This window comes from Engraulis encrasicolus, chromosome 23 (genome assembly GCF_034702125.1).
Source record: "Engraulis encrasicolus isolate BLACKSEA-1 chromosome 23, IST_EnEncr_1.0, whole genome shotgun sequence".
In the NCBI taxonomy this organism is placed as follows: domain Eukaryota; kingdom Metazoa; phylum Chordata; class Actinopteri; order Clupeiformes; family Engraulidae; genus Engraulis; species Engraulis encrasicolus.
In genome coordinates this window covers 10533102-10547737 of record NC_085879.1, presented here as the reverse complement: position 1 = coordinate 10547737, position 14636 = coordinate 10533102, and the positions used below count along the sequence as shown (strand labels likewise).

Here is a 14636-nt window from a genome sequence, read left to right as displayed (position 1 = left end):
AAACCTGTTTGATCATCGCTACGTGCGGATGGATGGGAAAAGGTTAAAATCAGCGCTAACAGAAATGCATCTCTATTGTCTATTGTGCCGAGGACATGAGAAGAATGTCACGTTCACTCTAGCTTGGTTGAATATTTCCTGCATTTCACAACGGTAGGCCTGTATTTTTTTTTTAGCAGGCCGCCTTCCTCGTTTGGTTCCGATCAATCGCGGGGAATGTCCTAAAAAGGTGGAGTCTGGAAGGTAGACGGGCAGGTCAGTATAAAAGAAGCGCGAAAGGACTGACTCACCGGTGAGAAGAGCAACAATGGGTAACTGGATTATCAACCACGGGCTGACTGCCTTTATACTGGTAAAATGAAGACATTAAAAGTTTTCTGTTTTTTTGTATGAAACTGAAGGAATTGTTAACGGCAACAGCATTCCCGTAGTCCAGTATTGGTTTAATGTTCTGGCATTTTTTGCAGGTGCTTTGGATGGGCATAAACATATTTCTGTTTGTCTACTTCTACTTCTTCTACGATCTGGGAGATCAGTTTATCTACACTCGACATCTTTTAGGGGTAAGTTAAGTTGCCCTGTCACAAACGGTACAAATATTGACAAGCTGTGCGTAAAACGCGTGGAGAGAAGGGACAACTTTTGTATACATCTCTTGCCACTTAGAGATAGCGGGTTACTTGACTTTAATTTAGGCTACCTATAACTGTCTTTTGATCGTTTAGAAATGTCAGAAAACATCTATGTAAACGTTTAAATCGCCATTTAAGTCAATTTCATCCCTCGTTTCTCTGCGGTGCGTTGGTCGTAGTCTGCTCTGGCATGGGCGCGTGCACCTGCTGCGGTGCTGAACTTCAACTGCTTGCTGATCCTGCTGCCGGTGTGTCGCAACCTTCTCTCCCTCATTCGAGGATCCTTCATGGTGAGTGATGCACTCAGCCATGGTATCGATGGTTTTGCACGGTTGGCAGTGTTCCTCTGTGTCTGTAGGGGGAAAGAAACGCACAGGCTAATTGTTTCCGTCCCTTGCTTACGTTGCAGTGCTGTGGGCGCACCATGAGGAAACAACTGGACAAAAATCTCAGTTTCCACAAGCTTGTGGGCTACACGATCGGCTTGATGACAGGTACACCATTGTAATTAATTTTAACATGATAAAAGGAAGAAAGGAGTCGCACACTGGAGCTGGATGCAAAATCAAAAAATGTATTAAACAAAGCCGAAAAAATGTAAATAAAACCGACAGACAGGGGACAAACGTTTCGGGTCTAGCCCTTCATCAGTGTTCCCAGTTTTTGATTTTGCATCCAGCTCCAGTGTGCGACTCCTTTCTTCCTTTTATCATACTGCTCTTGGAATTACGCACCGAGCGATACGCACAGGATAAGACATTGGCGCGGACGCCACCCCACCATTACTAATTAATTTTAATATAACATATCCAGGTTTATTGGAATTTCCTTATTTTTCAACCTAAAAAAGCTCGCCAACAATAGCCTATGTCTTCACAGAAAACACACACTCTACTCTGAAGGCTATACTTCTCTTCTATTTGGCCCTCACATTGAAGTTGTCTTTATCTTTTTCATTCCCTGTGGTAGGCTATTTCACGCTCACGATTTTTTTTTTCTAAAATAGGCCTATCTTATGGTCGATGGTCTAATTTCTTTAGGATTACGACAGCACAAGCCTAACAAATATTGACCAAAGGTAAACATGCAATAAAGCAATTTTTCACCAGTGTTGACTGATAGACATTTTAAGCCGCTTTCACGGAAAGGTTGGTTGGCTGTCAGGTAATGGCTGTCATTGAGGGCTCATGTCATTCAGTGTGATTAAGATAACTTTGGATAACAGCCAATAGGTTTTACTTGTTGTCTGGGTACCGCCACAGTTTTTAAGGTAACTTTAAGTAAGGAAGGTATTAGGCATGAGGTTCTACTAAGTCACAGATTCTCTGAATGCCACGCCAGGTAATTAACTACAGATTACAGATAACCTAACTGCACCGCTACAGGTTAAGTCAGTTAGTCGAAAAGGTCAACCAGATAGCTATGTTTTACACACGTCAAAGGAAAAGAAAACAAAGATCCAGAGGGAAATTAAGGTGTCTAGTAGCATACATGCATAAACAGAAAAAAACACAGACATGACACACATCATTGCACTTATATTAACCATGCAGCACACACTACATTCAGCCAAAGTCAGACCTCGTCCCCTCTCTCTCACACGTCACACACACACAGCTGTTGTTGGTGATGAGAAGAATAAGAGTGGTTCATCACATGTGCCATAGCTGAGTGGTACATAGCAAAGAGCAGCCAAAAAGTCAGTAAGTGTAAAATGTATCCAGGTGTCTAAAAAGTCACTGTGCGCACTCCAGAGGAAAAAAGAAAAGCAGCAGTAAAAAAAGAGTTCATGGGTGGTAGGGGGTGGAGTTCGCGGAACAGCAGCCTCCACAGAGGAAAAAAGTGCAGATGAGTATGCAAATGTGGGAAGGTTGATTATGCAGTCCAGTCACCTATGATGATCTCCTTCTGGGTGTCCTCCTGTGTGGTGTTGGCCCTGGAGACAAAGGACCTCCGTAGCCTGTCTGTCCTGCATGGGATGGCGTGGAATATGTAGCTGAACAGGCTTCTCTGGTTGTCAAAGACTGGGTGCTGAGGATGCTTGTAATTGTCCATTATAGTGTCGAATCTGCTCAATGTCCTCTTCTCAGCTGTGGTAGTGTGGGGCCGTTCTGTGAGGTAGTCTGTAATCCAGGTCACCAGCCCCGTCTCCACTCCCATCTGAAGCAGGTGGATGGTGTTGAAGGCACTGGAGAAATCATAGAACATGATTCTCACAATACTGCCTCATTTGTCCAGGTGCTAATGCACACTGTTCAGCAGATAGAGGATAGCATCCTCTACTCCCACATTCTCTTGGTAGGCAAACTGTAGGGGGTCCAGTGCATGGTAAACCTGGGGTTTCAGTATGTTGAGAAGCAACACACGCTCAAATGTATTCATTATGTGTGACGTGAGAGCGACCTGTCTGTAGTCATTCAGTTGTCTGGGGTGTGGCCTTATGGAGACTGGTATGAGGCATACGGTTTTCCACTATGTAGGCACCTTGCCCGCTGTAGACTCTTGTTGAGGTGTTGCAATGGCTCAGCTAGCTCTTCTGCACAGGACTTGAGCAGCCTGGCATAGACACCATCAGGGGGTTGAGAGTGGGGTCAACATTCCACCAGTGTTGGGGTAGGTTACTTCACTGAGGGTATGATGAAGCCAATTGGAGCCAATTTGGATTGGAGCCAATTTTGGTCCCCTAGGTAGGGGAAACTCTTTCTCTGCATTTATCCCATTTGGACTAGTGAATCACATTGAAGTACACACACTAGTCCGTAGCAGTGGGCTGCCTGCTGAGCGGCGCCCGGGGAGCAATGTGGGGGTTAGGTGCCTTGCTCAAGGGCACTTCAGCCGTGGTTCGGTCGGGCACTGAACCGGGAACCCTTGGGTTGCCAACCCAGTGCTCCAACCACTGAGCCACGACTGTAGCCACGGGGTAAAAGAAGGGTAGATACCTCCATGTCCTTATGGTTAGGAAATAGTTTTTTTTATCTGAGGGGTCTGAGGAATGCATGTTTGAATTCCACCCAAACCAGTAAGTATTGACTGGTGTGCCATCGAGCAAGGCAACAAACCTCATATCATCATGTGAACTCCCAGTCGCATTGCATAAAACTCTCACTCGTCAACTTTGTTTGAGTCACCCAGATGAAGCCTGGCACCTTTGGCTTCAGAGCTCTGTTGTGGTATAATTGTATTATGTTTATAATGTTGTAATGACGGTAACCTGGGCTTGACATTAGCACCTGCCCACCAACCAAATGCTGATAAAATTCTAGACTGACATACGCGACTGCAAGTCTCTTCAAGATTATAGTCTGACCAGGCAAATCATTTCTCTGTCGGACATGAAAAGGGCTTTTTTATTACATTGCATTGCATTTGGCAGACGCGGTTTAACCAAAGCGACTTACAATCGAGGACATAATCATAGCCAACATCTCTAGCAAATACGAAGTGCACTGGGAATATACAGAACAACAAGTGCAGATGCAAAGCACATCATGTCAAGAGTCTGGCCTGGGACGAGGGCAGCTCAAGCATTAGTGTAGTAGGTAGTCACGAAAGATGAGAGTAATTACTTGCTTCTCGTTCGTATTATGTCTCAATATGCTGCTGGTTGAAACTTCATTCGATTAGACAACCCATTCCTTCACTCACTTGTTAAAAGAAATGGTGCATCATTTTAATGTTTTTGTTTTTTGCCATAGCGGTCCACACAGTTGCTCATCTGCTAAATGTGGAGTGGTACTACAACAGCATCCGGGGAGAGTATGATGCTCTGAGCAGGGCACTGTCTGCTCTGGAGGATGGCACCAACACCACCTACCTCAACCCCATTCGCTCCAACACCACTGTAAGTTTAGGGGGAAATAAGGGGGGGGGGGGGGGGTAGGCTTTTTCACACAAGGGGGTAGGCTATGCTATTCCACAAAGCTGCATCAATATTGAACAAATCTCATTCATGTAATAGAAGAGCCTGGAGTCTTAATTTCTTCACTAAATGCTGCCTTAAACATAGCCTGATGTATCACTTCACCATGTTCTTGGAATACCTCCAAGATGGGGTGCATGGCTTTTAGTGTTGAGCTTATGTTATACAGTAAGCTTACGTCACCAAAATTCTAATGGCAATATTAAACTTAACCCCTTAGCGCAGCACTATGGCTCTCTGTAATGTCAAAGCAATGTTGTTATGATGAAGTTAAGCATTTTCAGCAAGTGAGAGGCTACGGCTCTTGGGTAATGTCATAACAATGTTATTATGATGGAGTTGAGTTAGGGATGCAAACGATTAATCGATTAATCGACTTTAATCAATCAATGCTTTAATCGATTAAAAAACATTAATCACAATTAATGGACAATTCAACTGACAAGAGACCCAGGTGAAGAGGGGTGTGTGAAGAGGGGTGTGAATAGTGGGAATATTTAAATCACCTTTGGAATAAAGAATTGAAATAGAATTATTTTAAATAGGAAATTAATTTTATCTCAAATTTTAATTAAAATGTTCAGATTTAGTAGTTTTTTTTTTCGAGAAACATTGAGATTTCGGGGGGAGAACGCCGCTTATCAATTAATCGTCAGTCGATCGATAAGGCAATTAACTAAAGATGAATGAATTACCGGTAATCGATCATTTGCATCCCTAAGTTGAGTATATTCAGGAAAGAGTGAATAGACCCCGTTGACAGGGCCATCTACAGTAAGAGGCTACGCAATTTTTTGCCAAGGAAACTTCTTTTGTTCTTGTAAGGGTAATTAAAGGCTACCTCAAGCTAATTTGGTCCAACTCTGCTGTAACTTAAGTTTCAGGGGAAGCTACAGTTGGGTCAGGTGCACGTCTTTTGTTCTGCCAAGGGAGTGGTTAAAAGGCTAGCTCAATCCCCTTTGATCCCATTAACCCTGCAGCTTTTGAGGGAAACCACACTATGCCTTGCATTGTGTAGCCGGAAGAAATGCATTGTGTAGACAGAAGAAGTACATTACGATTAATCAGCTGTGGTCCTTCTGATTGAAGTTGATTCGCAGCAACTCACGACCGGTGTCTTACTCACATGAGTTGCTAAACATATACTGTATAACTAGGGATGCAAATTATCGATTAATTCATTAATCCTTAGTTGATTGCCTTATCGATCGACTTACGATTAATTGATAAGTAGCGTTTTCCCCCCGAAATCTCAATGTTTCTCGAAAAAAACCTACTAATTCTAAAAATTAGAATTAAAAAGTGAGATAAATAGTACATTTAAATTAATTCTATTTAAATTCTTTAATCCAAAGGTGATTTAAATATTCCCACTATTCACACCCGTCTTCACACACACTCTTCACATGCCCATTTCACCTGGGTCTCTTGTCAGTTGAATTGGCGATTAATTGCGATTAATATTTTTAAATTGATTAACGCATTAATAGATTAAAGTCGATTCAAGTCGATTAATCGTTTGCATCCCTATGTATAACACATTGTGGTAGAGAACTCTATAAACTTACCCTGAACATGACCGAAGAGTTTGCCACGTCCATCACGTATACAATATCCTTTAGTGTACATGTAACATGTTGTGGTGTAAAACTCCTCTCCTTGTGACAGTGACTTGTCTTGTTGCAGTGATGTACAGTAACACTAATGGTATTGGTCCTAATCTCTGAGTGTTGAACGAACGCTGCTGCATTTACTATGTAGTCAGTGACCTTTGACTTTTGCCTCTTTGCAGACCCCAACACACTTTGGGCTCACCACATAGAAGTAGACGTGCTGTTACAAATGTAATTACAATACTACTGATATGATATTACATAGCTGCAACTATGTGATATCATACCACCTGTCTTTTAACCACATCCGTATCACTTCTCAATACTTTTACTTCTAATTTCTATACTATCTCTGGTTGGTGGATACCACAGGCATGACTAAGAACTCTTGTTGGCAATACGGTAGCTCATGGTTATTGACCTCTGACCTTTTGTCCTCTCCAGACCCCGACACACTTCGTGTTCACCACGCTGGCGGGTATCACTGGCGTGATTATCACTCTGGCGCTCATCCTCATCATCACTTCCTCCATGGAGGTCATCCGCCGCAGCTACTTCGAGGTCTTCTGGTACACGCACCACCTCTTCGTGGTCTTCTTCATCGGACTGGTCATCCACGGCGCAGGGTAAGGGACATGCTGTGGTGTGTTTATTACTAAGTGTGAGAGACAGGGAGAAGGGGGTGGTCAGAGAGAGAGAGAGAGAGAGAGAGCAAGAGAGAGCCTGCTTAACGTGGAACTAAGTGGAGAAACGTAGAAAAAATAGACCACCACGAAATGTATAGGGAGAACCACTCTTTCATAATGTCACTGGCCTCGGAGGTGGCACAAACGATTAGGGCATTGACTGGTACTCTGTGAGCCCAGGTTCGATTCCTTCCCAAGGTAATTTCCTCATCCGCCCCCACCTCTCCCTCCCACTCGCTTCCTGTCATCATCTCACACTGTCTGAAACTGTCAATCGAGTTAAGGCATGAAAGCCACTAAAAAAATCATCCAATGAATGTCATCCTCATTTTTAACATCCACCAGTGGCGTCTCTGCATGGACGTCAAGCTGTCCTGTTAACCATTGGTCGCCATTCTTTCTTCCTTTGCAGGCGGATTGTGAGAAGCCAAACCACAACCAATCCAATTCACAACACAACGTTTTGCTTTAATCGATCAAACGAATGGGGGAAAATTCCAGAGTGTCCGTTACCTCAGTTTGCCGGAGGATTCCCACAGGTGAGATTTTTTTTTAAAGATAAATAAATAACATATTGGTTAGAAGTTGACCTCCAAAAGTCTTTTGATATGATTTGTACAGAGACATTATTACACTATAGGCCACTGTTCATGCAAAGCATTCACACAAATGACAGTAAATTGGGTCAGTAAATCAATCTTTTGATTGTCTTGATGTCCTGCACAGACGTGGATGTGGGTGATTGGGCCAATGTTCATCTACCTGTGTGAGCGCCTGCTGCGTTTCATCCGCTATGTACAGAGAGTCACCTACAGGAAGGTGAGTGGTGGCCTTACAATGTTGCAGTAACACTGTATTCGGTAACAGTTTACTTGACACCGCTCTCATATATATGACATAGCAGTGTCGTAATGCAGTCTTGCATGTGTCGTGTAAACATTTTATGACTGTCATTAAGTGCTAATCGGTTACGGTAAAGACAGCCCTAATGGTGTCGTCTTTTCATGACCATAAAACAGAGGAGGAGTTATACATTTGCTTCACCATTGCCAGTCAAACTTTGTCAAATACACTCAATTTGAACATTTACAGTTAGGCCAATGCCATGTGTCTTTGCATTGAACCTTTACTGTACAAGCACTGCGTTTCATAGCAGACCTACATTTACAAAAAAACACTGCACTTCCTTGTCATGATATCAGATTGTAATGCTGTCATCCAAAATTGCCTGAGGAAGAATTTTATACTACTATGTTATAATGTTGAACTGTATATTGTATTATGATATAACACAACACTGCATCTCCTTGTCACAAATATCCGATTGCAATGTGGCTGAAGTTGTCAGAGTATGTGTTTTTTTGCCACGTAAGGGATAAGTAAGGTATAACGTTGTGGGACATCGACCAAGAGAGATGCAGGACATACTGCATAACAACTCAGTTCTTTCGTGTGGTGAATGACGATTTTGGACGGGCACATCACAATCAGATAGAGTAGGAGTTATAGGTTGGACTATAATATTGTATGACACCAGAATGTAACAAGAACACTCTTACCGTCTTGTCGTGAATGCCAGATTGTGATGCGTCCGTCCAAAGTGCTGGAGCTGCAGCTGGTGAAGAAGGGCTTCAAGATGGAGGTGGGCCAGTACGTCTTCCTCAACTGCCCGGCCATCTCGCAGCTGGAGTGGCACCCCTTCACCATGACCTCGGCCCCCGAGGAGGACTTCTTCAGCGTGCACATCCGCTCCGCCGGGGACTGGACCGAGAAGCTCATCGACATGGTGCAGCAGCTGCCTGAAGGTGCACAGGGACCCAAGTGAGTTTCTTTACATTACATTACATTACATTATTACATTACATTACATTACAAAAGTGAAAGTGAAAGCCCATTGGGAAACTCCAATTCCCATTGTCATTGTGACACAGCACTCCACAGCACACAAGTGAACACTGCACACTGCACACAACGAAACTGCATTTATGCCTCACCCGTGCAAGGGGGCAGCCCTCAGTGGCGCCCCATGGGGGAGCAGTGCGGTGGGACGGTACCATGCTCAGAGTACCTCAGTCATGGAGGAGGATGGGGGAGAGCACTGGTTGATTACTCCCCCCACCAACCTGGCGGGTCGGGAGTCGAACCGGCAACCTCTGGGATGCAAGTCTGACGCCCTAACCGCTCACCCATGACTGCCCGCTCACCCATGAATACAATACATTACATTACATTACATTACATTACATTACACCAGAAGGTGCACAGGGACCCAAGTGAGTTTCTTTACATTACATTACACTAGGGACCCAAGTGAGTTTCTACACTATTAAATCGACATTACTGTACATTGCATTATAGTAGTTTACTGTAGTAGTTTACATTACGCTGCTACCCTGATCAATCATTTTGTTTAACTTTATACTTTGATACATGTCATTAAAATCATAATAACTCATATTTAACAATGCAGTTACTGCCTTCGTGCTTTGCAGGGCAGAATGATACTAACAGTGTTCCATCTGCTCCATCACAGGATGGGTGTGGATGGTCCCTTCGGCACCGCCAGTGAGGATGTGTTTGACTACGAGGTCAGCATGCTGGTCGGGGCCGGTATCGGAGTCACCCCCTTTGCCTCCATCTTGAAATCCATCTGGTACAAGTTCAAGGAGTCCAACCCCAAGCTGCGAACCAGGAAGGTATGTCATGTTGTTTTTTTATTGCGGGGGCTGGCTGTCAAAAGGTCATTGGGAGAGTGTGCAGTGCAGTGTGTCAAAGTATGTTGTCCAACTGGTCCGTGTGTGTGTGCGACACCGATACCTATGCCAAGACGCATTGAGTTTCCTATCCATCAATCTATCCATCTACCAAGTCTGGAAATTTGGTTCCTCCTCTTCTTGGCTTTTGTAATGTGTTTACCCAAGCCTTCATATTTTAGTGTCTTCTTCCTGGTTTTCCAGTGGTGTGATCATCAAAAAAGCAAGAAAATGTACATTGTGTCACATCATGCTACCACAGTTTTCTATGATGACATACTGGACATGCATTACATGTCATACATGCATTTTTGGGTTGCACAATCTAGATTAATCAGGAAAAAATATCACCCGTATGTCTGTGTTTTCTGTATTCCACCCTTTATCCAAAAGCACACTGTAATAATCTTTGTATCTAAAAACGTCTAAAGCTATTTGCTGCGCACTGCGCAGTCTGATTTTAAATTTGAAAAAAAAAATGCTTTTCAACATTATTGTTAGAGATGATGAAGAGTTCCTCGGACTGCCTCATTTTTCTAATGACATTTGTGTTCCTGAGCACTTGGGATGGATTTTTTTTTCTCTTCATCTCAAAATCCCATGTGTGTTTGCAGATCTACTTCTACTGGTTGTGCAGAGAGACACATGCTTTCGAGTGGTTCGCTGACCTGCTGCAGGTGCTGGAGGCGGAGATGGAGGAGAGGGGCATGGGCAATTTCCTGACCTACAAACTCTTCCTCACCGGCTGGGACAAAACCCATGTACGTACTGTAGCGAGCATACGGTATATTCACACACACACCAGATACTGTTTGCATGTAGAAAACATTTGCTTGTTGTTAGCAAGTTGCTGACACTGTGTAGAGATGTAGTGATTTGATCTCTCGTGGATGTCAGACAAGGACAACTTTCTGACCTCCAAGCTTTCCTCACCACCTGGGACAAAGGCCATGTACATATATAATCTCAGTGATCACAGAAAAAAAGGGGGGAAAGCATATCCTTCACAATCTGGTGTGTTATGGGAGAGAGCTTAATTCAGGCAAAAAGGAAGGTAACCAGAGCAGCTCAGATGTGGAAAGTCTTGATTTCATTAAGTATAGTGCCAAAGGACTTACATTTCAACATGTTGTTCAACACTTTTCCCATGTACGTATCACACGACGTACATAATGCATATTTACACAGATACTGTAGAGTAACACAACCTGTCAAGACGTCTCCAACTGAAAGACAGCTGCTAGCAGGAAGTATTTGGAAGCATTTACTTGTGGTCTACACTTGTCACTCCTAATTTATTGCCTTGTTTACAATGCCAGTGTTTGTGTTCCATGCCCTTCGTTCAGTGTTAGCAGTGTAATTGCAGTGATCATGATTTTTTTTCACATTTCACATGTATGCTTTACTGTTTTGTTTGTAGGCTACTCATGCAATGGTACATTTTGATAACGACAAGGATATCGTCACTGGATTGAAGCAGAAGACCCATTATGGACGACCCAACTGGGACAAAGAATTTGAGCAAGTTCGCAAGGAGAACCCCACGTAGGTTTATTAACATTCACACAATATTCTGCGCTATTTCAGCTTGGAAAGTGTAAATATATCTATTATAACGTTTTAAAAGGGAGCATTTAAATAATACTTTAATAATGACATAAATACCTTTTAATTTAACCAATTGACGCCTAAGGCACCCTCAAAAAAAGGGTGCTGAATGCCTGAGCCCTTTTTAAGAAAAGCTGCCCCCAGCCTATAAAAACCTAAATATCAGCTTCTGAAGCACATAAAAAAATGTATAAGTTGCATTTAAACGCCAAGACCCTCATCTTCCATTAGAATGTGTTAATTCATCTCAGACAAAAAAAGATTTTTTAATAAAGTTGTTTCAAATCTCATGAGCCTGAATGTTGCATAATGCAACTCCAGGCACCAGGGCCAATGTTGCGCAATGCAACATCAGGCATCAATGGGTTAATGACCCCTGATTTTAGGTGTTGGCTTCAACATTGTCACCTTGCTGGTAGCAGTTCAACACTTTGTGTCCAGGATTTAAAAAATGGACAAATATTACTGCACATTGTGGCAATCTTCTGTGAACTAATTCTTTCATTTGCCTTTTTTACCTTTAACACTTGCAGTTCCGTGGTAGGCGCCTTCCTCTGTGGGCCAGCAGTCCTTGGCAAGACTCTGGAGAAGAAGTGTGTGAAATTCTCGGACGTCGATCCCCGGAAAACAAAGTTTTACTTCAACAAGGAGAACTTCTGAGCGCTGAAGTGCTCTCTGGGGAAAGAAAATGGATGTTTATCAAAGGTGGTGGTTGCCGATTGATGATTGTCACACAGTTGAACCCCTTAAGGCTGCCTTAGATGACTCTTTAAACAAGGACGAGATGGGCAGAGGAGACCTACAGTCATATTGACTAGGAGTTTCATCAGTGGCTTTGCAACCGATCCCACCCTCCTATTGTTTAATTTTTCTATCAGAACAACACTTAAATTGGATGTGGGGTTACAAATTAGTTAATGAAATCATAGGCATATATAATTGAATTGTTGTTTTTTTCATAATGGGCTCCAAAAGGAAAGCTGAAATAGACATTATAAAAGTGTTGGTCTCCATCCATTATTAGCCCACGTCTCAAGGCATCCGCCATCGTAACTATTTATTTCCTGTAGGGAATACTGCAAGACCATGCCTGACCGACCACCCATGGACATAATGGATCTTCATTGACTAATCACTGTGTGCTGTGCACATTAGACTTTCTATTCTTCATACCTTGGTATGAGATTTGATGGTCTACATAAGGCTCACATGAGCCTCTTATGACTTATCAATGGCAAGAACATTCCATGACATGTACTGTACACTTTATCCAAAGCAATACTTGGGGTGGGACTCGTTACTCCTGTCTTCTCCTGTTGCTTCTGGCCTTGTGACGTCATCGATGTTCAATATCTCACAAAAGCACAATGCAAGGGTCATTATCTCATTTGCAATTTGGATGTTGAATGTGGAAACGCCCCCCAAACAATTGCTCCGCCTACATTGACAGTGGGGAAACTTAATTCTTTAATTTCTCCTCGGAGGCAGGGCGACACCAAAGCAAGGAGCCACGAGTAACAGGGAAGGACAGGAGGAAGTGAATTGAGCTCCAAACTTAGTTATTTAGGTATTGGTTAGTCTGTGGAGCTGTTGATGCATTTGCTCAAGGGAATATGAGACAACCTGCATTCTTCTTGGGACAAGATTCGAACATGCAACCTTTTGATCTCAACCAAATCCATAACTATTAGGTCACAGCTGTCCCCTTGGGCAAAGCTGCCACGTTAGTCAATACTCCACCCACGTTTATTGTGGATGTCAAGCATCATTTAATCTTGTCAAGTGACATTAATGCTCAGGTGTCATACCATGTTTACAAAGGATTGGTCACCTTTATGTAGGAAATATTAAAAGTTTTAGCCAGCTTTGCGTAGTAACCCAACCTTTGCTACTGCCTCCCTGCCATGATTATAAGCTGCATGTATTCTATAAATGCAACTGCAAACTTTATCTCTTGTGAATGGCATCTATTAAGTGACAAGAGAATATTTTGTCTTTACCTGGTTGTTTATGCTCAGGATGCAGAAGGTACACTTGTCCTTTCAATTGAAATGAGTCAAGACTTGTCACAGACACTATCTGTAATATAGAATTCTGTTATCTGATGTTTTGTTCTTATCTTCCGTTTCTTCTTTATCTAGTAAGACACATTGTATATTTCCTTTTACAAGAATGGTAATGCCGAAGTCATCAAGTATTACAGTGCTGATGGTAAAGTCTTTTCAATGGCTATTACAGCATTCCATTGGCAGAAACACTGCATGTTACCTGGCTACCACAATTCTTCATCCCGGGACATGGACAACTGTTTGATTTTGACATATGTACATGTTTGTTTCATGATTTCTGATAAACTAAAGACAAGACTGATGATTTGTTTTATCTTTTTATTGACAAAAATCAACAACAGACAATTTGAAGTTTCCAGTAAGAAAATGAACCTTTAAACAATCTCTTCTTAAATGTTAACATCAGGGTAATTTGATTCTCTTACTTAAAAACCATGAGACAACTAGTCAAAAACAAAACGAAGACAGTGAGGAAGAATGTTTCTGGATCCTAATCCAGGAAGGGAGTGCGTGAATGCATGTCTCTCCCTGGTTGTTACAAAACGAGTTGGCTGTATTGTGTGACGCACCTGAAAGAAAAAAGAACAAAAGACAGGGCAAAAAATGCATATACATATTAGGATCATTGCACTGTCTGCTCTCACTGCAGTAAGCATTCAGAGAAAAGCAGATTAATGTCAATGACTGTTGAAACCAGTTACGTAAAACCTGCTCAAACAATAGCAAGGCAATTACTGACACACAGCAAGACAAATGGTCCAGTGAGTGATATGGGAATTTTTAAAAGGATGTATTTCCTTACAGGTATGCATGTATGTATACTTGCATGCATGTACACACACACACACACACGAACATACAGACAGACGCACACACACACACGTAAAGCTGTCAGTTCGAAGACAGGAGCACAGCCACATGCTGGTATTGTTCTTCACCTGCCTCTACTACAAACAATAGGTGGCTCTTCATGTGTCAGTAGTCAGTGGGAATTTGCATTCAGCACTGTGGGGGAGTCTTACAGCATGCCAGCACATCTCAAAACATGTGTAGGTAGGTGTGAGTGAATGCATGTCCAGAAAAGCGCATGTGAATCCATATGAAAGAAATTCAATGCGTCTTTGCATGTCATCTTCTATGAACATGTCTTTCTCTCCGTGTCAATGATTACGTACATCATGTAACATGTGTTTTTCTTTCCCTGTAGGTGTACTGTATGTGCACACTGTAAATGTGTGTGTGTGTGTGCACATTTAGCTCAAGGTTTTCTGCCGTGTGTGTCCTTCTCCCTTTGAGCACGTGTGTACTATGTGCTTCAAGGAACAGATGCAGAAGGCCACTGCAGTGCCTTGAGTA

At 42.6% G+C, this 14636-nt stretch overlaps 2 protein-coding genes across 2 annotated transcripts in view; one reads left to right on the top strand and one right to left on the bottom strand.

The window, feature by feature from the left end:
- The first annotated feature begins 300 nt into the window (after nucleotides 1-300).
- Nucleotides 301-12823, top strand: nox1 (NADPH oxidase 1). Its single transcript, XM_063190255.1, has 13 exons — nucleotides 301-352; nucleotides 468-563; nucleotides 812-922; nucleotides 1042-1126; nucleotides 4328-4473; nucleotides 6609-6790; nucleotides 7263-7389; nucleotides 7577-7669; nucleotides 8430-8671; nucleotides 9384-9546; nucleotides 10218-10364; nucleotides 11024-11148; nucleotides 11745-12823. The coding sequence occupies exons 1-13, from the start codon at nucleotides 308-310 to the stop codon at nucleotides 11869-11871; spliced, it is 1689 nt and encodes a 562-aa protein (XP_063046325.1). The 5' UTR covers nucleotides 301-307; the 3' UTR covers nucleotides 11872-12823.
- Nucleotides 12824-13583: 760 nt separating this feature from the next.
- The window catches only part of cstf2 (cleavage stimulation factor, 3' pre-RNA, subunit 2), a 32959-nt gene continuing 31906 nt past the window's right edge, over nucleotides 13584-14636 (bottom strand). The window contains exon 14 of the mRNA XM_063190254.1: nucleotides 13584-13849. The gene's annotated coding sequence lies outside the window, so the exon portion shown is untranslated. The remainder of the gene's footprint in view (nucleotides 13850-14636) is intronic.